Raw genomic sequence first — 26,583 nt, 5'->3', positions numbered from 1 at the left:
CACCACTGCGGGGACCCCCGTCCTCGCACGGCCACATCTGCTTCCCTCCCCACCCAACCCTGGCAGCCACTAATCTAGTCGCCATTTTTTGTCATTTTAAGGATGTTACACGAATGGAATTCGAGTGTGGTACCACCTCCTGGGCCGGCCCTTTGTCACCAGCACAGCTCTCCGGAGACGCCTTCATGTAGTTTGCTGCATCCGTAGCTCAAAAGTCTCTAGTGAAAGCCCCCGGGCCTGGAGATTTCATTGTTGGGAATTTTTAAACTACAAATTCCATTTCCTCGATAGTTACATACAGCCATTCAAACTATTTATTCATCTCGGGTGAGTTGTGGCAGTTCGTGTTTTTTGAGGAGCTGGTCCACCCCATCCAGGCTTTGACTGCACGTGTGCCGGGTGCCTGTGCTGTCCCTTACCACCCCTTCCACGTCCACAGGGGCTGTGTGACTCCTGATGTTATTAATCTATATCTTCTCTCTTTTTTTTTTTTTTTTTTGGAGACAGTCTCACTCTGTCACCCAGGCTGCAGTGTCGTGGCATCACCATAGCTCACCGCAGCCTCAAACTCCTGGGCTCAAGCGATCCTCCTGCCTCAGCCTCCCGAGTAACTGGGACTACAGGTGTGTGACACCACACCCGGCTAATTTTTTTGTAGAGAAGGGGTCTTGCTCTTGCTCAGGCTGGTCTCCACCTCCTGAGCTCAAGAGATCCTCCCGCCTCAGCCTCCCAGAGTGCTGGGATTACAGGCGTGAGCCACTGCACCAGGCTCTTTTTTTCTTATCAGTCATGTGAGAAGTTTGTCAATTTTACTAATCTTTTTAAAGAACCAGATCTTTATTTCACTGATTATTTCTATTGTTTTTCTGCTTTCAGTTTCACCAACTGCTACTCTTATCTTTATTATTTCCTCCCTTCTGCTTGCTTTGAGCTTTTTTTCTTCTTCTTCTAGGTTATTGATGTGAGACTTTCCCCCTTTCCTAAGTATTTAATGCTATAAATTTCTCTCTCAGCACTGCTTTAGCTGCTTCCCACAGATTTTAGTATTTTATATTTTCATTCTCTTTAAATTATTTTAAATTTTTTAAAAAAAATTTTCATTCTTTCCTTTCTTTCTTTTCTGAATAATTCAATACTTCAGTCATGTCTCCATTGACATCCCCTGTCTCCAACTGTTGGAGTCGGTGGGCACGGCAGAGCTGGGGCTGCAGGAGGGGGCAGCAAGGGTGGAGGCAGCTGGGATGGAGGCTGAGAGGCCTGGCAGCTGGTGGTGGGGGTGGTTTGGGAGGTTGTTTAAATAACGAGGGGTCAGAAAATAAATAACTATATGAGGAGAACAGAAACAAGGTTTCTCACCGATAGAGAAAAGAGCTACGCACATGCAGAGAAAAAACGAGAATGAAGCCTGTCTTAGTCTGTTTGGGCTGCTAGAACAAAACATAGACTGGCGGCTTGTGAGCAGCAGACATTTCTCACAGTTTTGAGGCTTGGATGTCCGAGATCGAGGTGCTGGCAGATTCGCATCTGGTGGGGATCTGCCTTCTGGTTCCTGGCTCACTGCCTTCCCGCTGCGTCCTCACCTGACAGAAGGGGTGAGGGTCTCTCTCGGGCCTCCTTATAAGGGCACAAATCCCACTGACAGGAAGACCTCATCACCTCCCAAAGGCTATACCTCCTAATATATCACCTTGGGAGTGAGAATTTTAAAATATGACTTTGGGGGTGCTATGGTCCGCATGTACCCCCCAGTTCATGTGTCGAAACTTAACAGCCAACGTGACAGTATCAAGAGGAGGCGTAAGGATGGAATGGGGGCCGTCACTCTCTTCCGCTCTTCTGCCCTGCGAGGACACCTAGGTGGCTCCCTCTACGAGGAACGGGCCCTTACCAGGCACTGACCTGCCGGCACCTTGACCTTGGACGTCTTGGAGCTATGAGAAACAAGTTCCTGTTGTCTGCAGATTACCCAGTCTGAGGTGTCTTATTACAGCAGCACAAACAGACTGAGGCAGGAATGGGGGATGAACATTCGGAGCACGGCAAACCCGGCCGTGTTGCAATGGCATTCATGCTTTTCATTAAGTAGAGAGAGACAAATAGACATAAATAGGAATTTATATTTCCTAGCTCTGCCCAGTAAGAGAGACCGGGCGTGAGATCCCCTAACAGCAGTGAGCACACCAAGCACCCAGATCTGGGTTTCTAAACACCACTCTGCACTAAAAGAACCCAGGGCCCTGGGGAAACGGCTGATTCCCAGGCTGGGGCAGGGAAACCACAAAGCAAGCCTGTAGCATCCTGTTGTGCCAAAGTAAAGATGTGCTATAAGGATGATTGATGGGAGCTTGGGGCGGGGGGAAATGGCGGTGGGGGAAGGGCTGTATAGCAGCTCTGAGACTCGTGTCCTTTCAGCCAAATGTGATTTATGGAGCAAACCAGAAACTACATGGGCACCAAATTAACGAAAATAATAGTTTATAACCGATTGAATAACTCAGGAGCTCATGAAACCATACCGATATGAATAAAAAGGGAAGAAGACAAACCTCTTGGTGACAGTGAAAGGCAATGAATACACACAGAGGGAAAGGCGGAAACAGACAACAGCTGGCATCGCCCCAGCAACCAGCGGTTCAGGTGTGACCGTCCTGGACGCCAAGGCAGTGGTGAAATGCGCGGAGGACAGACGTGGGGCCTAGGCGGGGACCGATGAAGCAAACGCAGCAAACACCAGCCGCAGGGAACCCGGGTGCAGGGCACACAAGGGGGCTCATTTACTCTCCCAACTTCTCTGAAAGTTCAAATTCGAAACTAAGCTTTTAAAAACACACACCCTACAGCCAGCTCTGCCTTGTGCTTTTGAAATCTGCTAACGAGATCCCTGGGGCTCCTTCCCCATCAGCACACCCAGCTCTGCCTCATTATTTCTCACGGCTGCACGATGTCCCGCAGTACGGATGACCTCACATCCTATTAACTAACTTCTGAGTTGGTGTCTATACGTCGGATGCTATGCGGGAACCGCACACCCACTTGTACAACCAAGACAATCCAAATGCCTCCATGTCCTCGGATTGGGGAAAGCTCACAGCCACTGTTCCCTGCAGTGGCCCTTCCCCATCTCCCTGCACACGTCTCGCCAGGACAGACAGACGGACCCTCCCCATTACCTACCCGGTACTTGGTGGGTGGGGCTGAGCCCTCGTCCTCCATGACAGGAGTCGACAGATAATGCCCAAGATTGAAAAGACACAGCCGTGCCGCCTGTCATCTACCCAGAAGTCACTCGGAGGAGGCGCCCACTGTCCCTGCTCTGATGTCTCCGTGACAGTGACAGCCCCTCGTGCTCTCTGCCCACTTTATTTTTCTTCGGAGCACACACCACCACCTGTCAGGCCGCATTCTACGGTTTATTTTGCTGTGCACGTGCTCTCTCCCCCCTCCCTCCCTCCTTCCCTCCCACAGGGAGAGAGATTTTGAATCCTTTTGTCCCCTGCCCTACCCAAACACCCAGAACAGCCCCTGCATGCAGGGGGGAGGAAGGAAAAGGCCTACGGGGAGGTAGGGGCGGCAAGACCACACCCAGAGGACCACCCGGCTGCATGACCCCTGCAGAGCCGGAGTGCCCAGCAAGCTTCTGGTCAAAACTAGCCAGAAACAAGTGTCTGGGTGGAAGCCCTGGAGTCTTCTGGAGTCCCGGAGGAAACAGAGGGAAACCCCCCCACCCCTGGGGGTGCAGCGGGGTGGGGGGTTCACAGCCCACTCTCCCTGGGACCTTGGGGCTTAACGTGCAGCACCGACCCAAGAGATTATGCAGGACCAGAACAATTCCCAATGACACCGGTGTCTGATCACCTCAAGGTAACGGGGTCTCCAGCACTCGGATCTCTGCTCATCAGAGGCAGCGAGGCTGAACCGGGAGGAGAGGCTATTTCGGCTGGAGCGCACGGTTTCTCTACGGAATGCTTCCAAGCACTGTGCCATCTCAGAACACCTGAACCGGAAGAGGCCAGGCCCGACCAGGCGGGGACCCCCGAGTGGCCAGCTCAGCCCTGGGGGCTTCACCATGTGGACTGAGTGGAAATCCCATCCAGTGACAACACGTCCGGGCTGGGTGTCTCTAGACACAACGCACCCTTGAAGACACCTTGCCTGCCATGCGGGCCCTGCCGCCCTAAGCCCTGGCTCGGGCTTTGCGCTTCTCCCTTAAGCCACCGAGATTTCTCAGCTGAGCTCCCATCTCGCCAACCCAGCGCTTCTCCCCAGGGCACACCCCCTCCCTGGAACATCTGGCAATGATCGTGGACCTTCTGGTTGTCACAACGGGGTTGGCGGCACGGCTGCCGTCTAGTGGGCAGAGGCCAGGGATGCTGCCCGGAACAGGCCTCACGACAAAGAACCACCCCCCCATCCCCAGTGGCAACAGAGCGGGGCTGGAGAAGCCCTCCTGACCCACCCCGCCGCCGCCTCAGTCCCTTCTTCAGGCAGAATCTCACCTGGCCCTGCCCAGCACCCACCTCCCAGCCCGCACTCACTCTGAGCTTGCCTCCAGCCCCCAACGGGCCACAGTGCCCGACCTGTCCGAGGCAGGTACACACCCCTCCCCCCACGCCCACATTGGCCCAGCTGGCGGGGGCCGTCCTGTGGACTCTGGGCAGCACAGCTGGCTCCGGAAGATGCTCCCTGATGCCCTGGCCAAGGTGGGCACAGCCACCCTTGCTTCCCTGGGATCCTCTTGGATATCTCCTTGCTGACATGTCTGTGCCCACAACCCACGGGGAGCTCCCTAAGCAAGGCAAGGGGTCTAGATGTGACCCCTCCGGAAAGTGGGCACCGTGGGAAGAGCTCAGTAAGGGGGTGACTGCTCAGGGAGGCCACTCAGAGTCCTGTCCTCCCAAACGACATCCTCTCCAGAAAGAGCAAAGCGACATCCGTCAGAGCTGCCTCTGTAGGGAACATGCTTCTCCCCAAACCCATGAACGCCCAAGGACGCCGAGGGCCACGGGGAGCAGTAAACAGCTGAAAGAAACCCAACTACGGCGAGTCCCGAGTCTCCAGTGTGGAGGATAATTTCAAAATGTTTTGCGCCAAATGTCTGTCGCCAGGCACGGTCCCCCATCCGCAAGCTGAGCTGGTGGTGGAAACGTTTAACCATCTCTCACGGCGGCCCGAACAGCGCACGACCTTGACGAAGCGACGAGGGCCAGGGCTCGCCGCAGCCCCGCCTCCGGGTCGCTGTGGGAGGAGGGGCTCTGGGGTCTCCTCTGTGCTTGGCGGAGCTGGACAGGTATGTGCCAACGCCTGCCTTGAAAACACCTTCCTGGAGAAACGTCCAACTCCAAGGGGCTCTTGGGCTGTGCTGAAGACAAATTAGACCAATAGCTCTCATCTAAAATATCATCACGCAAAAGTAATAAACTGGCTCTGCCCGCTCCCTGGCTCGGGGGAGTTCGCTGCCCACTGCGCTCTGTCCGGCTTCGGCCAACACGGGGCCCACGGGAGGTCAGAGGGAGGGAAGTGAGAGCCATCAGGGGCCCCAGGCTGGCTGCGTGGCTCACCGACAGTCACTGCTCTCTCAAGTGGCTTCTGGCGGTGACCTGTCCTCCCTGGGCACCGTGCCGCCCTTTGTCCTTGTTCTTCCAGGCCGCCAGGCCGCCATGGCTCCACTGGCATAGCCGTGGGCTCCGGGTCCAGCCCTGTCCTCTCAGATACCCACCCGGCCCTCTGTAAACAGCCCCCAGGCTCATCCTGTTGCAGGCTCCATCTGCTTCCTGTGGCGACCCCAACTGATAAGCCACTCAGGGAGGGTCCCCAAAGGTTCCCCATAGGACGCATGTGGACTCGCTGCAAGAGGCCGCTCTGCCAGGCGTGGGGTGCCAAGAAGTGCTGAGACGCAGGCAGACCACCGCGCAGGGGCACGGCGTGCCGCAGGAACGCGCCACACCACGAGACCAAGGACGGGGTGGGGGACAGAGCAATGGTGCGCGGCCCTCTCAGTGCCAACACTGTACCCTCACTGGACTGTGATATGCTGAATTTTTCAAATGTTTTCTTAGTAATTAGAAAAAATCCCACAAAACCCCAAAACAAGAGGGGTGGGCACAGCGGGCAGAGCATGCTCAGGGAGAGACATGGCCCTGGGGTAGGTACAGAGGGGCTTCCCCTGGGCTGCGTCACCCACTGCCCACGCCGCCCGGGCCCCATCCTTGAGCCCCCCTCAATTGGCCACGGCCTGGACGCCATGCACTGTCTGGCCCCAGTGCCTCCTCTTCGGGAGCCTCCTCCCAGCCCAAGCCTGTCCTCTTCCCCAAAACCTTCCCTGGTGGCCTGAGGTCACCTCCTTTGGCTGCCAGAGGACAGGGCCAGGGATGGCGGGGTGACCGAGCGGTGTCCGGAGAGAGCAACGTGCCCCTTGCAGATCCTTTTCCTTGCAGATCCTTTTCAGAGCGGCCTCCGCTCCTTACCGTACCCAGCCAGCCACCTCCCACCCTCCAAACTCCACAGCCTGAGGCGTCCTCCCCAGCCCTGGGCGGGCTCCCTGGGACATCTCTGCACCTGGATTTATAAGAGCCGCCAGCTCCAGGACAAAAGTCACGTAGAACAACACCCGTCCCTCCCACAGACAGATGTGCATAATCTCTGCTAACATTTCCCTATTGTGTGAGTTAAACCTCGGAACAGACGCTGTAACCCCAGGCAAGAGAGAGCAGCATCGAGAGCCTGAGAGCTCCGGGAAAGGCCTAATCCCACCCGGAGGGGTTAGCTCGGGGGCTGCTGAAAGGACCGCCCGGAGTCGGAAGCGGGGGATTGCAGTAATCCAGTCTTCCCCTGGTGGTCTTTTTATAATACACTAGGCCCCTCTTTCCTCTGGAACGTCCCAGGTGGTGTCCTGCAATGGGGACTTCGCTCTGTGAGCTACCTGGAAGGTCGCAGTGGCAGGCAGGCCCCTGCGGCAGAGCCAGGGCCAGGTGCGTAGAAACGACCGGGCAGAGGTGGCCACACCGGCGTCCTGGCTGCACGTTCCTCAGCTGTGGACGCGAGGTTGCTGCTGCCATCGGCAGGTGACTCTGGAGCACGTGAGTGCCCTGATGGGAGACCAAGGCTGACTCGATCTCGCCCCATCCCACCGCCACCCCCAGCAAAAAGCTCTTGGCCCTGGATTTGGGTTCCAGATACAAGCAGGAAGGAAAATGCACCACACGATGGTCTCTGCTTCCTTGACAAGGGGACGCGGTCCCCAGGGCTCCTGTGCAGCACACACTGGGGAGTGCCATGCTCTGTTGTCCAGCCCCTGCTGGCTGGAAGGGCACCACCGGAGGGGCGTGGGGGTCAGGTGGGCAGAGCCAGATGGCAGGGCAGAATGTTCCTGAAATGCGGCAACCGCCTGCCCTTTGGGGATTATTTTCCTTCTCGCCCCTTCAGGGCACGTGCAACGTCAGAACAGCAGCATCAACATGCCTGGGCAGAAAACCACGGACCCCTCGTCCTTGGGCCAGGAGAGCTCGGCCTCTTGGGAGCTCTGCTGCCTACAGGTGCCCTCGCCAGCCCTGCGGACACGGGAGAGTGGCCCGATGCTGTGCACAGAGCAGTCGGATTCAGCCTGTCTGCCGCCCGCCGGGCAGAGCCAGGCCTGACGCCGGGCGGATCAGCCAAGCTCGGCGGCCTGTGCCCCTCACTGCAGTGACAGGTGCGTGGGACCAGCCCTGTCCTCTGGGGACTTCCAGTTCCCGGCTGGTCACCTGCGCACCAGGAAGGGGCAGGAAGGACGCCACTGAAGTGCGGGTTATGGGGGCAGAAAAATTCGCGCGGGGCCTGCAGGGCCAAAAGGGAGAGGAAGCCGTTCTCCAGAGCAGCCAAACCGGGACTGAGGGGACACGGGGTGGCAGATGGGGAAGATGTGTCACACAGATTACAATGACGTGGGAAGAAAAATCCAAACCATGATCCAACCTCGAGCCCCCAAGGGGACAGGCAGGAGGGGGCTCTCGGGAGGCCGCCCCCCCCCACTGCTTCTCACGGGGGCCACCGAGGCGTATGCCCAGTGGAGGGGCACGCAGACCTCGCATGGGACAGTCACTGCGCAAACAGCCACGCAGTGATGTCACCGCACCACATCACGGAAAGACTCCAGTCCTCGGGATGGGCTGACGGGGCAGCAGATCTGCGTTCACCGCCCTCTCTCTTCCTCCAGCCCAGCCCTCGAGCCCCCTCCCCTCCACCCTGCGCTCTGTCCTCCATCGGGCCACGGCCACCAGGGTGACATCCCTCGTGGGCAGCCCAGCGCCCGCCCCAGGCACCTCCTTGTTCCGCAAATCCCCAGCAAGCGCTCAGCCCCCGGCCCCCGCCAGCTCCTCTCCCGCCTCGCCCCAAAGGAGGCTCGAGCTCCACCTGCTCCGGGCTGGCACCGACGGGACACAGGATGAAAATCGTGGTCACTGTGCAGGCGACCACTCTGCGTGGGGTGACTGGAGACAGCGGGACGTGCAGGGCAGGCGTGAGGGGCAGGCCCGGCGGCAGGGGGTGGACCCCAACTGCCCGAGTGTCAAAGCCAGAGACAGGGTAGGGGTGAGAGGCAGAAAGGTGGGAGACGCTCCCTCCAGGAGAGGCTGGTGTGACTCTCAAGAGGACGGGACCCCATCTGCCCGTCAAGCTCAGGGCCAGGGCTCCTGGAACTAGAGGGCTGTGGTGGGGACAAGGTGGGGACAAGGCCAACCCAGACCCAGGACGGGGTGGGGACCCTAAAGCTCCCAGGAAGGAGAACAGTGGTTTGCGAAATCACAGCCACGGTAGCGCAGCATCGCGATGCAAAATCCAACGACGTGTTTCCTTATGTGCCAAAAACAGCAAAATAAAGCAAAACCAGAAACGCCCACGCTTTCCCAGCCTTTCTTTGGAGAACATTCCGACTCTCGGGTTACATCCAGGTAGACCGGACAATTTTGGCTCTGAAGCTGTGTCTGAATGGCCTGGAATTTCAGCCGCCAGTAATGACCCCGCCAAGGCCGCTGCCGATGAATGAGCCCTTTCTGCGTCCTGCCCGCTCCCGGCGCTCCCCGTGGGAATATCTGCCGCGCGGGCTCGGTGTGCTCGCTCGGACCCGCCACAAACGCTGGGCTCCCAAATGACTCCCCAAGAGCATATTTTTTCAAATTTCAGAATATAAACGTCTTAGCACAGAAAAGCTGCTTCCGGGGCACCAGAGGGGCCACCCTGGAGCCGGCCTACCTTGTTGTAGTACTGCACCCGAACCGAGTGCCACCGCCCGTCACTCACGCCCCCGGGGACCTGCGGCGCCACGGTCGTCGTGGTCTCACCTGCATGGCGGGAGGGAGACCCAGAGAGAGAGTGGGGGTTGAGGGGCCAGGGACCCCGGCTTGGGCTCCAAGGCTGCGTCCTCCCTGCCCTCCCCACGGCTCTCACTGGGGGCCCCACTACTCCCTTGTTTTTTCCTTTCTTGTTACAAAAGTAATTCTTGTTCCTCTTATTTTAATAAGAAAAAAACATTAAAAAGCATAAAGAAGGTGAACGCGTCCGTTAGCGCCGCACGGTCGTGCTCACGCCGTAGCAGGGGCTTTGCTTCTTCCCTACGTGCTGCGCCAACACAGTCATCGGAACCGACGCAGAGCTCCGTTTACCCTGTTGGTCACTGAATAACATGCTGTAGGTGCCATCCCACGTTTTTAAGAACTTTTTAACCACGTAACATATCCTTTCGTGAGGTCACAGAACACTCCCCTTGGACGTCTCTGTCTTGGGGCGCCTGTGTCACGTCCACCCACAGAGCTCTTCTGTGGGGCTGGGCAAGCCTGGCTGTTCGATCCCTCGGGGATTCTGGCTGAAACGGTCCTGGTCACGCAGCAGCTCGCAAGACAGGAGAAAGTAGCTTCGCGTGCAAAGAGTGTCCCAGGCAGGGAGTGCCACCCCGGGGAGCCAGCGGGTGCCCCATTTATTCCGTACAAAAAGCAAAGCCCCAGCCTCTATCATGCACGTGTAAACAGACAGGGCCATGGCTCGGTGGCCAGAAGCCCCTCTGAGCCAACCTGGTGAACTTCCAGGTGAAGGAGAAGCGGGCGGAATTCCCCGCTAAAAATCATTTGTGCCAGAGAAACACAGATATTGCCGTCGGCAGTCTGGATGGTCTTTTCCAACAACCGGGACGTGTTCAACGGCTTTTTGGATATTTTTAATCTAGAGATGTACCACACTTTACTTAATGATGCCTCAATTTTTTAAAATCTAAGCTGTATCTTCCACACCTTCAGCACTGTAAGTAACACCGTAATGAACATCTTGTGCGCTCTGGGTTTCTTCCAAGGGACCGATTCCCAGACGTAGAATTAGGGGATCAAAGGGTCTGCGGCTTGGAGGCACTGAGCAGGATTAGGGTGGTCTTAACTGACAAAGCACCGGAGAAGCGCTCCAAGCCCTGCCCTTCCCCGGGAGGAGGCCCTACCTGCAGAGAAGGTGAGCTGCAGCTGCTCCTCCACGATCTCCAGGGCGATGAAGTCGTGCTTCTCGTTGAAGCGGCCATTGTAGAGCAGCAGGGCGTTCCTTTCTTGGGTGGCAAACCTGCGGCACCAAGCAGAAGCTATGTCACGTGGCGAAGACCCCAGGGCCAAAGGCTGCCCGGCAGTGACAAGCCCAGCCAGAGGAGGACAAGCACACGGGCCACGGCTCAGGACAGGCCGTGGTCTTGGCACTCAACCTGCACGTCAGCAGCCGACAGCCCATCGGACCTGGTTAGCAACGTTCTTTTCTGGAAGTCAGTAACCGGAATCCACAGGGAAATTTGGTCACCACGGGCTGGAGAATGGGAGATTATGTTTGCGCAATGTTCTAGAAATATGACACCCAGCCAATATACCATTTACAGATGTTTTTGGACAGAAAACGCACGTGGCACACCTTTTGTTGCCGGAAATAGATTCCCGAGTACGTGCGCCGGGGCACAGGGACGTGGCACCTTCCCGCACGGGGATGCTGCTGAGGAAGGACCCCAGGGCCTGCCCCGGCCCCACCATGCTCCAGTCCCATGTGCATCTGTCTGTCCCCAGGCCCTCGGCACCCGCTGCCCCTTCTGCCGGGAACAGCCTTCCCCAGCTCTGCCGATCTCCGGGGATCACTCTAGCTGTTTTCTCTGACTCATTGTATCTATGCTGCCCCCATCCATGTATCACAGCACTGCGTTTACGTCTGAAATCATCCTGTTTATTTACTCGATTATAAGAACGTACAATCCTTCAGGGGTGGGGCTCTGATTCACTGCTGCATCCCACAGCCCGGACAGCCTGGTCCGCATCAGTGCGCGATGACGACGCGTTGAATAAACGCATGGACCAGGGCACCCAGAACGAATGGGTGTGTGACAATGAACGGACCTGTCAGAACTTTACGCGTTCGAAGAGTAAAAAACCACTTACACCAAGAGATCAGCATTCTCAGAAATCCTTCTTCTCCCATGGTCCCAGGATGCTGGCTCCATCAGACCTAGGGTCCTCAGGGCGTCTTCAGGACCCCAACACCCTCAGTGACAGAGAACTCAGCAAACCCCCCAAAGGAACTTGGGACCAGCTCCTGAGTGAGCTGGATGTTTCCCGTCAGAGAGGAAGTGGCAGAAATTCCTTCCTTTGACCCAAGGTTGGTGTCTCTGTTTTCACGCAGCAAGAGTCTGAAACAGCCGCAAGCCCCTGACCTCGGCCTTTCCACTGAGTTGATGTAAAATCGACAGCTCCCATCTGGACCCGAACCCCTTCTCCGTAGAGTGGCTCTGAGAACTGACGACAAATCCTAAAGAAAAACACCTGCACGCAAACCGGACGCTTTAGGTGTGGAATGCAGGGGGCAGAAGGGACCTTAATTAGCGTGAGGACCAGCTTGACACCAGCTTGCTTCCCGAGACGCCGCCGGGTGGGCTGCGCCTAGTTCTTTGTTAGGTTGCACTTTGTACATTTCTCTCTGGCCCAAGCAGGAGCTGGGACGTGGTGCCGGCGTGAAACGCTCCTGCTGCTGACCCTAGCAAGCACCGTCACTGCCAGGGACGCAGAGGCAGAGAAGGCCCAAGGCTGAGGGCGGGGTCGGAACAGGCAGCAAGAGGAGGGAGGGCAGACGCAGAAACCGAGGCTGGGGGCAGGGCACGGAGAACAAAGAGCGGTGGGGACACAAGAGGCGGCTGGGAACGCAGCCCGGAGCCCACTTGGGAGCTCAGGCACTTGGCAAACAGCAACCAGAAAGCGGAGAAGGCCCGAAAGAACCACCTGACGCAAAGGCAGCTCGCGCCCCGCCCGCGCTCAAAGCGCTACCCTGGCAGGTGTGGGGGAGGCCACTGCAGCCCCTGAGGTGTCAGTGTTCTATGAGATCTGGGAGGCCCCTTTATGCTTTTGCTTTCAAAGCCACTCCCTACAAAACACTCACGGATTTAGCGTCCCCCTTGATTTTCCAGCCACCACCATGCAAAAGGGAAATTGCTCATAAATCGCTGCTCAGTGCAACGATCTCACGGACACTAACCCGACAGCAAGTGGGCATGGCACTATTCTGCGCACACGGGTCACTGTGACCGGAGGCAGAGGACAGAACGGTGGCTGCTGAGGCTGGGAAGGGAGGAAGGGGGTGCAGAGATGTTGGTTAAGGGGTACAGACAGACAGCTGGGCAGAGGGGCAAGTTCTGTATTCAACAGGAAGGAAAATGTAGTTAATGCTAATTTATTGTACATCTGGAAAAAACGAGAAGAAAAGAATTGTAACGTTCCCAGCACAAAGAAACAATAAACATGTGCTGTGACAGATATCCCACTAAGCCTAACTTGATCATCACACATTGTATGCAACTATCAAAACACCACATGTACCCCTAAAATATGTACAACTACTATAGATCAATAAAAATAAGTTTAAGAAAACATTATTATTTTTCACTTTCTCTGTCTGGAGCCAACACACTTCCCTTGTTGGCTTCCGGCACATTCGCCAGCCCCACGTCCACGCCTCTGGCACCAGGACTTTTGGCCACCTGTGAGGTCGGCCTCCAGAGGTCACCCTCCCGCAGTTCACTAAACCGCCAAAGGCCACGGCAGCACACGTGACTGAGAGCTGCCGGCCACACCCAGGTGTCCGGTGGCCATGCCTACATACATGCCTGAGTCGCGTGCCAGACTCACGCCTGTCACATGCCACAATGTGTTTGCCAGAAGACACAGGACTCCTTTTGGCTTGGGGGCCAGACACCCACAGAAGCCCCTGTTGCAAACACCAAGCCACATGGGACACAGTTGCTGGGGGACCCCGCGGCAGAGCCCTCGTTTGGGAGCCCTGTGCAGAGCAAGGACCCGAGGTCTGGCTGCGTAGGGCCAGCGCTCGACTGTGCTCCAAGGTGACACTGATCCTTTTACAAGAGGAATTGGGGGCGGGACAGCAACCGCCAGCTGCCAGGCACTGCCGCTGCGCTCTGAGAGCCCTCACAGGAAGCCCCTGGGGGAGGGACCCTCGTTAGCCCGTTTACAGGACACGGGGCACAGAGAGGGGAAGTCACTTGCCCACAGTCAGGGTGTCAGAAGTGGCCCAAAACAAAACGGGCAAACCCCCAACACAGCAGGCATCCAAATTGTTCGAACCCCAAAACTGCTTTTAGAATCAAACGACAGACAGGAGGGCCCACAGAACCGGGCCAGGCCAGCACCTCCCACTTGCCCTGCCTCCTAGGTGCCCAGCGAGGGGCCCTATCCTAAAGGTTAGAAGCAAAGCAACGAACACCAGACCTGGCACACGCCTGAGCCTGGCTTGTGGGAGCTGCTCTGGATTTAATTAAAATCAGTCTCAGATGCAAAACCCGGAAGACGGACAGACCCTGGGAAACACCTGCGCACTGGGAGAGCAAGCCACCGGCGGGTGGGCTTCCATGACGGGGCACGAGGGCATGGACTCCGGGCAAATGGCCTGGTGGGGCACCCACTAGCCTTGTCATTGGGCAAGTTCCGCCACCTTTCTGTGCCTCAGTTTCCCTGCCTGTAAGGTGGGGACAAGAGTAGCACCCAGCTCACGGGGTCACGTGAGCTGCCAGCAAGTGCCTGGCACAGAAACCTGCTCATCGCCACGGCTGTCTACACTGCCCGCTGTGGGGAACGGGGCGGCCCAGAGTGTTCACCTGGGACCAGTCTCCAAACAGAACGTGCTCCTCAGAGGAGGCCTCTGGTGCCCAATGCTGGCGCCCAACACAGAACTCACCGAGGGGCTGGAGGGAGCAGATCCGGGTGCTTCCGAGGGGCAGGGTCTGCCTGGCTCTGTAGAGCCCCCAGCAGATGCTCCGGGCCACTCAGAATGCCCGGACTATTTGCCTTCTGTCAACTCCTCTATCCCCCACCGAACCACAGAGCCTCTCCCCTGGGACAGCTGGAGCCCCGCTGACATCCCAGGGCCACAGCCTTATCTCAGGGCAGCGGGCACTGGCGCCTCGTAGGCACAGAACTGGTAGCCGGCACCTGCCACCCTCTGCGCCTGGAGGATGAGAAGCCCCCAAGGAGTCTCAGGCCAGCGGGAGGAAGGAGCACCAATGGAGTGGAGACCCAGACCTCAACACGGTGACAACAGGCACGGCAGTCCACGAGTTTGAAGCCAGAAAACAGGAGGTGGGGATTGCAGGTGACTATTTAAAGGTTTCAAAAATGCATCTGCTTTGGAGACTTTGGCACAAAGCATTTGACAAGCAGGAACAAAAGCAGGATCGGGAAGTCTGGCGTGAGTCCATCCGCCAGGTGATGAGCCTGCTTCGGGACCAGTTTAGAGGCAGACGAGAGCCGTGACGTGGAAAACCCACTGACGACTCAAACCACACAGTTCCACCCTGTTCCCACGTCTGAGCCTTTGCGGGGCAGGCGGGGCAGTCGGGGCACACGAGACTGGAGCCTGTAGCCAGGGACAGCTGGGCCTAGAAGGCAGCAGACAAGTGGTAAGTGACCGGGCCATCCAGCTGGCTCTGGAGTGCAGCATCCCTGGCCGGGGTCAGGAAGGCTTCCTGCAGGAAGTAGGTGGGGTCGGGTGGCCAGGCAGTGGGAGGCTGGGAGAGAACATTCCAGGTGGAAGAAACACCCGTCATGAGCCCGAAGGCTGGTCCAGGGCAGAGAACGGCAGGGGGTCAACGCGGCCACATCACAGGGTCTGAGAACAGCGAGTGGGAGGGGTCAGCAGGGGTCAGGCCCAAGGGCCTGCTGAGAAGCTGCGTCTCCCTCCCCCAGCGGGCAGCCCCGGCAGGACGGTCAACAGGGATTGACCAGACTCAGGCTGAGGGAAGACGAGACTGGCGCAGTCACCCAGGTGTCATGCAGGTGAGAGACATTGGTGGCCAGGGCCAGGTGGTAGGAGCTGGGCTGGACAACGGTGGCAGGACGAGGGAGAGGCTGGGGACACCCTGCTGCCTCGGAACCCTCCCCAGAGAGGGACTGAATGGTGGAGACAGCTCTGCAGAACCGGGTCCCTCTTGGATCTGCCGAGCATATGGGGACATCGACGTGAATGTCCTGGAGCTTAAACATCCCTGTGGAACGAGCTTCTGTGGTTTTCTGGGTCACAACCAAAGCATTTAATTAAATCTAAATTCTCCTGGGAAAAAAGGTACAAAAATAAAACAACAGGCACTGCGCACCGCAAGCCTGCGTCCTCGAGTCAGGTGAAGGGACCAGGCCTGGAAGGGGTCGGGCGGCCCTCGGTTCCACCGAGAAGGCCCTATTCCTGAGCCGCCGGTGGATTTTCCTCCACCTCTGGCCACCTGGACGCCCGAGGTGCCCACATGCTGGCAAGTGGGCAGGACGAGAAAAGCCAGGCCAGCTTCCTGGGCGTGTGGCCCCCGCAGCCCCCAGGCCGGTGCTCAGAAGGGCCCGCGCTCGCTCGAGTGCTCTGCGACCACCGTCTTGAGGTTCTTAATCATTTTGGCACAAGAGGCAACCTTTCCAGTTTGCATGGTGCCTAACAACTCCTGGGAGCCAGTCCCACGGCCAGCACTGACCAGAGCCACTCGAGTGTCCAAGGCCACAGCAGACGACACCTATGTCGCTATCCAGAGGACGAGACGCAGGACACGGCCAGACGCACACTTACGTGAGGGAGACGGTGAAGTGGAAGCGCTGCCTCAGGCCTCGGAAGGTGACGAAGGACTGCGGCGGGAAGCTCCTGGTGGTGACCTCGCAGTAGGGCCGCTCGTACTCGCCGGGAGGGCACACGCAGTGGAAGCCGCCGATGAGCAGGTTCACGCAGGTGCCGCCGTTCTTGCACACCCCGTTGGCACAGCGGCCGGAGCGGGCGTTCACCTCGCAGTGCTCTCCTGGAGGGCGGGAGGGACAGGCAAGGGGGGAGGTCACGGGGCGGCCGAGGACGATGGAACCGGCCCCGCGAGGACCTGGACACATACGCCTTGCAGAAGCAGCTGCCGAGAGAAAACACGCTGGGGCCAGAGGTCCCTGATGCGAACGTGAACTCTCCAGCTCTCGCGGCCCTTCCCAGAACCGGGCCAGAGCCGGGCTGCAGTTCTACGTGTGTTGGTTTCCTTGCTGGGACACCCAGCTCCTGGGGGTGCACTAAAGATGGGGGGGGCTCACGCGGCCTCCAAAGCCCTCCCTCGAAGGGCTCCTCCAGGGAAGGTGTCAGGTGGCTGAGCCTGCTGGGTTCCCATAACCCAGGGGGCAAAGAAACCGTAGCAAAGAGCCCTTCTCAGCATCCAATCCCATTCCCTGTTCCGAGCCAGACTCTCTTCCAAGGAGACCCCAGGAAAGAGGAAGGGGGCCTCACGCCCCCACACCCGTGTCTGCCACGATTGCTGAACACATCGGGGCCTCGTCCGAGACCCAGGAGCACGCCACGCTCACCGGGCTGGGGGGCGCCTGCCCAGGGGACTTCCTGCCCTGTCCACCTCCCCCCAACCCTCACACAGGCCCCCTCGCCGTCCCAACACCGGATTCCAACTCGGTTTTAACCTTGCCTGTCTCCCCACCGGCCTGTGAGCTCCTGAGGGAGCACCGCCGTGCTCTGATGTCCTCCCCAGGCCAAGCCCTCCTGGGACAGGAAGGTTCCGGAGAGCTGACCGGCTGACGGCCTCCCCCCAGGGCCCCAGTGCTCCCCAACAGGAAGGCCTCACTCAGCACCAGCTGCCTGTGGACCGGCCGCTGCCTTAGCCGGCAGGGTCTGGCTGCAGTGAGCTACAGCCAGGCCCTGCCCTCCAGCCTGGGCACAGAGCGAGACCCTGCCCCCTAAAAAAGGAAAAGAACCCACCGGTACAAAGAAATGAAACTCGAAACTCCAATGTGAGGACGCTCAGTGCAAGACAGAGTTTGCCCTTCAAACAGCAGCATCCTTCTTGAGCCCAGAACTCACTGGGGTCCCCAGCGTGGGGTCACTGTGTGACGCGTCTTCATGACAGGCGCCTACAGGCGTCTCGTGAGAGGCCTCTGAGCACGTCCGCAAGGCCACGTCTCAGGCGGCGAGAGTGTTCAGACAGCCACGGCCACGCACGGCGCGGCCCTGTTTGGATACCAACTCAGACAGACAGACAGAATGAAACACGTCTGCGTGACGTCTCTGTCTGCTCCGGCTGCCGTGACAAAGCACCACAGACCCGTGGCTCATACGACAGACGCTTATTTCTCCCAGTTCTGGAGGCTGGAAGTCCAGATCCAGGTTCCAGCGGGCTTAGTTTCACGTGCGGGCTCTCTGCCTGGCAGTGTCCTCACGCGCAGGGCGGGGCTCTGGCCACTGTCCACTCCTCTCAAGGACTCTCGTCCCCTCACGGGGGCCCCCTCGTGCCCTGCCATCTCCAAGCACAGTCACAATTCAGTCTATAGCAGCGTGTACGAGACAACCGGGAATGTGAAAAGACTGGATAGTGAATATTAAACTTTATTATCAGTTTTTAAAAATAAAAAAGAAAGAATCAGATGCTGTTGAGGGTGTGTGCTCGGGTGTACCCCAAAGTCCCCAGGACTGAGGCTCTAGGGTGTGGGTTACCGCTGGTTCACAGCTGAGACCCTGCACTCTGACATCCTCCTCCCCGCAAAATCCCGCAGCCCAGGAAGCTGCCCACTCCCAGCCAGCGACAGGTCAGTGTGGAGACGCAGGCCACCGGGGCAGGCTGAGGGCTTGTCACAATGCACAGCGGCCCGAACCCCTCTGCCCACGCCAGGTCCCTCACTGCCCCCAGGTGCAGCCCCCGAGAAGGTTCCGCACCCAAAGCCAGGGCCTCCGAGTCTGACTCTCACGGGGCCAACCGCAGACGGACGCTGACTTCAGTGACTCAATAGCCAATTAGTTTAAGGACATCCTTTCCATCATCCAAGAGGATGCTTCACAGGAGCAAGCGCGTTTTAGGAAACAGATGAAACTGATTTGAAATTAGCATAGCCATCAGGACAAAGGCGCCCCGAGAAAGCCCAGTTTCCCCAGGTGCCTCCCATCTGCACTGCCGGGCTGCACCCCCACGGGGGACGCACCACAGTCTGAGCAGGGCTGGCATCACTGGCTTTTGCTGGACTTCACGAGCATGCCAGGGCCATCCCGACACTGACCCGAGGGCAGTGGGCTCTGAGAGCTAACCCCTTGGTCAGGTCACAGACGGGACAGCCCCCCACCCCTGCGTAGACGTTTCCCACCCTGCTCAGAGTTAAGACGAAAGGAAGCAGCCCCCAGGGAGCCCCCACCCTCATCTCAGCTCCAGCCACCCAGGGAAGCTGCCTGACCTCCCCGACCCTGCGGGCGGGCTGTGTGCACACACGGGCTCGCACACACGGGCTCGCACACATGCTTGCACGATGCTCGTAACCTCTCCCCACACTCACACTCACAACCTCCCACACGCGCGCACACTCATTAATAAACTCACACACATGCACACACGTCCACATACACCACACCTGCTCACACACACACATACGTGGACACCCCTCACACACATCCTCACATGCTTAGTCACACACTCACACCTGGGAGTCAGGGCTCCTGGGCTCCCCCGGGGCAGGCGGCCTGAAGCCCCTAAATTCTGTATTCTGTGCGTTAATACAACATGCTTGACCTCAGGTGGCGTGTTTCTCCTCCTTCAGACACTTCAAATTCTCTTTCTACTTTAGAAATACGTGACGTTTGGGAGTGTTTGCCTTCTGAGTTCCAGTGGCGCGCTCTGAAACAACAGCCGCGAGAGAGGCGGGGCGTGCTCACCAAGCCGCCCCGGCAAATAAAGGGGCCTCCTCTGCCTGTTCCAGAACCACGTCGGTGCTCCGACTCCCCCAGGAACGTGGGCCCAGCCTCGCCCGCCAGCCATGCCACGGCCCAGCCCCACCGTCGCCTCCGACTGGACAGCTGGAGCTCACACTGCCCTCATCTGAGTGCTAGAAGGTTCCTTCCCACCCAGGCCTGGGATTTCCTCTACAAGGCCCAGGGAGGAAGGCTCTTTGTCCGCATCTGGACGGTCTGAATTTGAATTTGTGGCCCAGCATTCTCGCCTCTGAGTTCGGTTATCAGAGGCTACAGCCCCACAGCACCTGGGCTTGCCCCGTTTAAGGGAGGACTTGTCCTTCTCACGCAGGGGTCACGTGCGAGGGATTCTGTGGATGGACAGACAGCCTTTGAAGCCCTGGTGTCCCCCAGGAGGGCCGGAGGAACACACACACAGGTATCTCTGCCCCTCTACTTAAAAGGCCTTGCTGGTGTGAATAATTTGCAAATAAAGCTAAACCTCCGTGAAGTTGGTTTGGTTTTCTGAGGATGAAGTTGTATTTGCTCTGGTTTTTGCTTATTTTCATTTCCAGGAGGCAGCTGTATCAGCTTCCTAGGGCTGCCGTGACCGACGGCCACAAACTGGTGACTTAAAACAGCAGAGTCTGTCCTCTCGCAGTCTAGAGGCCAGAAGTCTGAAACCCCGGTGTGGGCAGGGATCCACCCCTGCCAGACGCTCCAGGGGAGGGTCCTTCCTGCCCTCCAGCTCCTGGGGGCTCCCCGAGTTCCTGCGCTTGTGGCCGCCTTCCCGCAGTGCGTCAAACCTCCCTCTCCTTTCTCTTGTGAGGACGCTAGTCATTGGCTTTCGGGCGCACCCTAAACCGAGGATGATTTCGTCTAGAGCGACTGAGCTAATTACATCTGGAAGGACTCCATTTCCAAATGAGGTCATGTTCTGAGGTTCTGCGTAGACAGGAACTTTGGGGGCCACTACTTGGCCCTCTGTGTCTGTCCTAGAAGTACAATCGTGGTACATTTTGGCCTCTGCAAACAAGGCCCTGTGGCCACTGCTGGGCCCCTTCACCACCGTGACTCTCCAGACTCCAGTTTCTCCGCCCTCAGGAGACTGTCCCAGCCTTGGCCTCTGCTGGCTCCTTCCCCACCTGGCCAGCCCCCGCCCACCTCTCCAGGATGTCCCCTGTTCTCTCCATGCCGCTTCCCACCCCCGACCTTCCCCTCTCCACGCTTCTCTCTGGGCCCCCGTCTGGGGCAGGGTCTCAGCCCTGGAGCCATCCCCTCCCGCCTCGTTCCCCCTTAACCCTGCCCCTGTGGTCTCCCAGAGTCCTGGGCCCCTCATCTCTGCCCCAGATCCAGCCGCCACCTGCATAACCACAGGCCTCGTCAAGGCCCCTGCACACCCCACCTCCCCACCGCCCCGCAGATCAGCTTGTTCTGCACATGGAGACAGATGGGGCTTTTGCCACGCGTCAGTCTCACCGGCTAGAATCCCATAAAGACCACACTATTGTCAATAACGGTGACCAACAGTGCCCATCCTCCGGGCCCAGCGTCCTCTCTCCTGGGTCTGCATGTGGCTTCCTGGTGCCTGGAGGCTGCCCCACGTCCCTCACTGTGCCCGTCCTCCCTCTCAGGCACTCGCTCTGGAAGCTCGGCCCATGGCCTGAGCAGGCGCCGGCCAGACTCCCACAGACCCCAAATCCCTCCTGTCTGGAGAGCGCCCACCCAGCTGCACGATCACCCCACTTGAGTGACTGTTTCTCAGCGTGTTTCTCCCCCGGCCCTGTGAGGGCAGCAGTAGGGTCTGTTTGGGGGCCAAGGCTGAGAATGTCGGGCACACAGTGGGCGCCCAGTGAATGCCTCAGGCATGCAGAGCACACAAGCCCCCGGCAGGGAGGGGTGCCCGGCACACAGAAGGTATTGACGGATGCTTGCGGGATGAAGTCATGGAATGCCAGGACTTTCCCCAGTTCCAAGCCAATGATTAACGCAGGTACTTAATCCACGAAGTTACGAAACCTGTGTAACTCATGCATTTGATTCCAACGGTGCGGGAAAGATGTTGATGTAGTGAGGAGTTAATTCTACAATGAGACACGCCTTTTTTATAAAAGGCAATGAGAATCGTGAGCATTCCGGTTTCCCGTGCAGGGGACCAGCCTAGGAAGGCCCCCGTCTCCGGTCCCCGTGGACTCCTCAGCAGGGGCTACTAAGTCCACGCGTGAGGACGCTTCCTGGAGCGGCCCCTCCAGCCGATCTGGGAAACCACTAATGCTCTCTTTGAATCTATTTCCTGTGCAGCAGCGGCAGACGCCCTTGGGGGGAATCGCTGCCTCGCACCATCTGCAGATGCCCCCGCCAGGCCAGCTTCACGCTGCCAACCCCACACGGCTGCACGCGAATCTGAGAAGAGATGTGGCGTAATAGTTTTTAATTCTTAAAATCATCTTACTTAAGGCAAAGCGTTTGGATCAAACTTAGTGAGCCCGCTATCTTTGATTTTCTAACACAGCTTTTATAAGAAACACTATTTTAATGAAATACACGTTCTCAGGTGTGCTCACTAGCAAGATTTAACTTTATGTTTCTTTTTCTAGGAATTCTCATTCAAGATAAATCTGGCCTTTCCCTTACATCCTAGAATCCTGCTTGGAGTCAAACGCTTGCTCTGGGTCACCGTAGACCCAGGGGGAATCCGCCCCCGACTCTGCAGCCCCGCGTGCTCCCTGTCCTGTTACGGCTACAAACGCAAAGCCCCAGACAGCAACTTCCGACAGGACGCTGGAAAGAACGTTCTTAACTGCAAATAAAACTTCCAAGAGCCAAGGCCCCTCCAGCCCTCCTGGCCTCAGACACGCCCACCACCGGGCACCTGCCCCACACCAGGCTTGGGGCTGAGAGTGAGGGGAAACCGCCCTGCCTGTCCAGAAGACCCCAGTGCCAGAGCCACCCACCCTCAGCCAGAGGAGTCCCCTGGAGAAGGCCCAGCTCCCCAGGGCTTAAGCAAACAGCAGGGGAGGGCCACCGCCCGCCACGTGGAGGCTCTGGCGGGCCAGGGAAGGCAGAGGGCGGGGGAGGGGCATGGCCACGTCAGGTCTGGACGAGGAGATGCCAAACCAGGCATATCTGACGTGAACCCCTGGCTCGAGAGCCTGCCAAGGCAGCTTCAGAACCTGCCCCCAACTGGCTGCTCCAGGAGCTGGGAGCAGAGATGCAGAGCGCCCCGGCCCAGCCAGGAGGGGGCCCAGCCAGGTGCCGAGCCCCGAAGGGCTGGGGACAGGCCCAGAAAGGGAAGGGCGTGTAAAGGTTTGACGACTTAAGTTATTAGACAAATAAAAAGACAATTCCCTTCTGGTCCTAAGAAATAGCTAAGGGCTTTGAACTAGAAAAACTAGAATTTCCAAAGGTAGCGAGGGTAACACTCGGCACTTTGAAGCCTGAGGTTTAGGCAGAACTGAAGACCAGTAAGGAAGCTGAGAACAGAGAGTGCGGAGCGAGGGGAAGGGCCCAGGGGACAGGGACACAGAACACACCACAAAGTCAGGTCAGGACACACAGACGCACAAAATCTGAAGACCATCCGAAGCCCATCGGTCCTGACACTGGAGGTCAGGACACGGGACGAGGTGCTGAAACACCAGTGTCACGACCTGAAGTGAAGCACCTGACGTGAGCCATGACCAGGCGGCACCTGTCAGAAGCTTCGCTACCAGAGAAGGCACAAGATGGGAGACAAGGAAGAGGGAACATTACAGGGTTCCTGACAAGGGAAGGGTACACCAGCAATGATTAAACACTGCACGAATTCGCCTGCCCATCCTTCCACTCCTCAGCCATCCATGCTGACACACACCCACCCATTCACTCATTCATTCATGCACCCACCCACTCATCCGTCCGTCCCCAACCACCCATCCACCCACTCACCCACCCACTCATCCATCCGTCCCCCAACCACCCAACCATCCACCCACGCATCTACTCATCCATTCATTCATTCTTCCATCCACCCATCCACCTACCTATCCATTTATCCTTCCATTTACTCATCCACCCATCCATCCACCATGCATCCATCTACCCACCCAACTACCCATCCATCCATCCTTCCGTTTACTCAGCAAGCCATCCGTCTTTCCATCCATCCACCATCCACCCATCTACCCACCCACCCACTCATCCATCCATCCATCCACCCACCACCCGACCATCCATCTAATAAACTGCCTGATGTGGGGCCATTTTTAGGCACAAGTATGAACAAAACTAATCCCTCGTGGAGTTTCCATCTAGGTTAAAAACGTCAGATGTTTGGGAAAACTGAAATTACGTGCTAAGAGTCTCAGAGCAGTTGGGAAACGTGGAAGGGAAGCTTTGAAGGGGTGTCGGTGTTGAGGCATGTGCACACACACAGGCAACGGTTCCCACCGCCGAGCGGCAGAGGCAAAGCCCCAGACCTCTCCTGTCCCGCCGTACGACAGCCCCACACCAGCAAGGCCCTGCAGTGCACAGGGCTGCACAGAAAGGCCCCCGGTGGCTGCAGCCTGGGGGAGGGTCACGGACAGGAGTCCACTGCGGGTGAGGACCCTGCCTCTCCCGGGGCAGTTCGGCATCCCCATGGCACGCAGCCCGGCACAGAAGCACGACCTCCAGAGGCCTCAGCTGTGGGGCCCTTTGTCCAGCAACAGAGCTGCAAAGAAGGACGTGCTGCCAGCCCAGCCCTGCAAGCCAGGCTGACCTAGAGACAGGTGGACAGACAGAAAGGGCGGGGCCACACGGCCATGCTGGAGCCTGAGCAGCTCAGACTGATGCCCCTGACCCTGGCTATCCCCAGGTCCGCATTTGGGGGCCGAAGAAATGAGGAGGACCGTTCCAGCAGCACCCTTGTCTAGAGAGGCTCGGCCAGGCAATCAGATGACGCTCCCTACGAGGCAGGTCTCCATACCTGCTTGTACGGAGGGGTCCACAAAGGCTCAGAGAGGGTAATAACCTCTGCTAGGCCACACAGCTGCAGGGCTGAGGCTCGCCTTAAACCCACATCCTTAGTGTCCACACAGAGCTTGCAGGCATGGGTCCAGAGAGGGACTCGACTTTGTCACCTTCCCAGGATCGGTGTCCCCTCCAAAGTGTCACTGCAGGATGGCGACCCAGGGGCAGGGTCATAGCGCCTCAGCACCCCCTCCACCCAACACCCGCAGCACCACTGCCAGGACAAGGGTTTTCCGAGCAAGCCCCTGACCAGTGAGTGCCTGGGCTTCCCGGGCTGTAAATCCAGCCCCGAAGGCAGGGATTTCTGTCTCTCTCGCCGGAGCTATCCTAGCACTGGGAGGTATCCGGTGGGATGGGCCCATCTGGCAAAGCTCTGCGATGAGCTCTGCACAAGCACATGGGCACTGTCATTGTCATTCCCACGCCGTTTCCTCACCGCCTTCCTGGGCCTACCTCATCTGCCCACCCCCTGCCCCTCCAGCCCTCTCCTCTCCGCCCCCCCCCACACGCCCGCGCCCCTTTTCTCTCTGTGTTTGACTTTCCCACCTCCCGGTGACACGCTCTGCACCTGCAGTCCCCTCCCCGAGTCACACCCAAGGCGGCCCAGCCCCTCCCCACCTGGCAAGGCTACCGGGAAAGGCCTCGGATGAAGGCCCTGACGGCTGCCCCGCGAGCTGGGGGTGCCGGGAGCCGGGAGGCCGCAGAGGCCAGAGCGCCGCGGGAGTGGCTTGTCCAGGGCTGGGCTTCCCGGGATGACTCCGCTATTGTACTCGAAGCAAATTCCCAGAACTCCAGACACACCCATTAAAAAAAGTATAAATAAAAAATGCATTCCAGCGCAAAGAAAATGACTCCCACTTAACCACCGCTTCGCCTTCTCCTACGAGAGTCACACACACGCTGGGGGCAGGAGACCCCGCGGAACCGGAAAGAGCCGTGAGCGTCTGAAACTCTCCCGGTGCTACGGCAGCTCAGACCCAAGGTCCCAGCCTGGAGCCACCCTCGGGACACAGCCTTTCGGAATAGGGGTGCTCTCCCCAGCCCCCGCTCCTTGGCACCTTGTGAGGTGGGGAGACCAGAAAATAACCCACCCTGCAGTGGGTTACAAGGTGACTCCCAAAAGAATATGCCTGCGTGTAATTCCTGAAACCCGGGATGTGCCCTTATATGGCAAAAGAGTGAACGTCACCTCGTATGACAAAATGTGATTAAATTAAGGGTCCTGAGTGAGACGGCGCTTACTGTCCGGGTGGGCCCACCGCAGTCACGTGTGTTCTCGTAAAAGGGGCAGAGCCTGCAGGGACACGGCACCAGCCAAGGCGGCCCCCAGAAGCTGCGAGAGACCAGGAAGCATCCTTCCCGGGGCCTCTGGATCCCTCCGACACCTGCCGACAGCTGACTTCAGACCTCTGGCTCTAGCACTGTGAGAGAATGTCTTTCTGTGATGTTAAGTGACCCAGTTTGTGGTCACGTATTACAGCAGTCACAGGAAACCTACACAGACCCTGAACACAGTGGGGTAACCAGCTGGATTCAGCAGGAATTCTATTCCGGGGACAGTCCCCAGAGAAAGCAGCAGGCTGTAAGCCTCTCAGCATCTCCCTGAGTTTCAACGGACTGGCACCAGGAATATGAAACACCTTCTCGTTCCCCAGGCTTTTGTGGCAGTGGTGTGAGGACCCAGGGGCAGTGGCGTGAGGACCCAGGGGTGCTAAATGAACACATCCCTGGGTGCAGGTGGGCTTCAGATGTCTTGGCTGCCAAGACTCGTGAGGTGGGCAAGCAGAAGGCCTGGGACACCACTGCACCCAGCACCCGGGCTGCCTGGGGAGGTCAACCCAGCTGACTACCAGGCCGTAGGCGCCCCCACGGCCCCCACCATCATACTGAGGCACAGAACCCCACCTTGGCTCCCCCAGCGAGGCACTTCCAGCCCCCCTGCCAAACAAAAACAAGGGACGTCCCTCGGGCCAGGGACGTGGCTCCTCTTCAGAAGGACACTAGTGGGCACAGCCTACTGGTACATCGTGGTGGGCACAGCCTTCACGCTGCCCTGGGGCATGGATCCACGCAGAGATGCCAAAGTCCCGACGGTGGGGTGGCGCAGGGCTCCCCTTGTGCCCACTGGGCCTCTGCAGCCGACTTTTACCAGGGATCATGGGGGGAGGAAACAGAAACAGTCTCACCCTACAGGGTGGGGTTGTGTGGGGACGTGTAGGTGGGAGTGGGCCTGGACCTGACCTGCGGGGGGAGGGTGCCACGGGGCCTGGCCCCTGCCGAGCACTTGGCTCCTGCTGGTGGGCAGTGGGCAGGAGCTGGTGGGGAGAGCTGACTTGGCCACGCCACGGGGAGGGAGAGACGGAGAGAGGGAGGGAGGGAGGGACGGAGGGA

The 26,583-nt window shown here is 58.3% G+C and overlaps 1 protein-coding gene across 1 annotated transcript in view; it reads right to left on the bottom strand.

The window, feature by feature from the left end:
- Positions 1-26,583, bottom strand: part of CELSR1 (cadherin, EGF LAG seven-pass G-type receptor 1) — a gene marked incomplete at its 5' end in the record, with an annotated part of 157,796 nt that overhangs the window by 51,741 nt on the left and 79,472 nt on the right. Inside the window, 3 exons of the mRNA XM_012655575.1 lie at positions 9,226-9,314; positions 10,454-10,569; positions 16,087-16,309. Of these exons, the coding sequence (XP_012511029.1) occupies positions 9,226-9,314; positions 10,454-10,569; positions 16,087-16,309 (428 nt within the window). The remainder of the gene's footprint in view (positions 1-9,225; positions 9,315-10,453; positions 10,570-16,086; positions 16,310-26,583) is intronic.

Source organism: Propithecus coquereli, unplaced genomic scaffold (genome assembly GCF_000956105.1).
Source record: "Propithecus coquereli isolate 6110/MARCELLA unplaced genomic scaffold, Pcoq_1.0 Scaffold480, whole genome shotgun sequence".
Lineage (NCBI taxonomy): Eukaryota > Metazoa > Chordata > Mammalia > Primates > Indriidae > Propithecus > Propithecus coquereli.
This window is presented reverse-complemented; position numbering and strand designations above follow the sequence as displayed.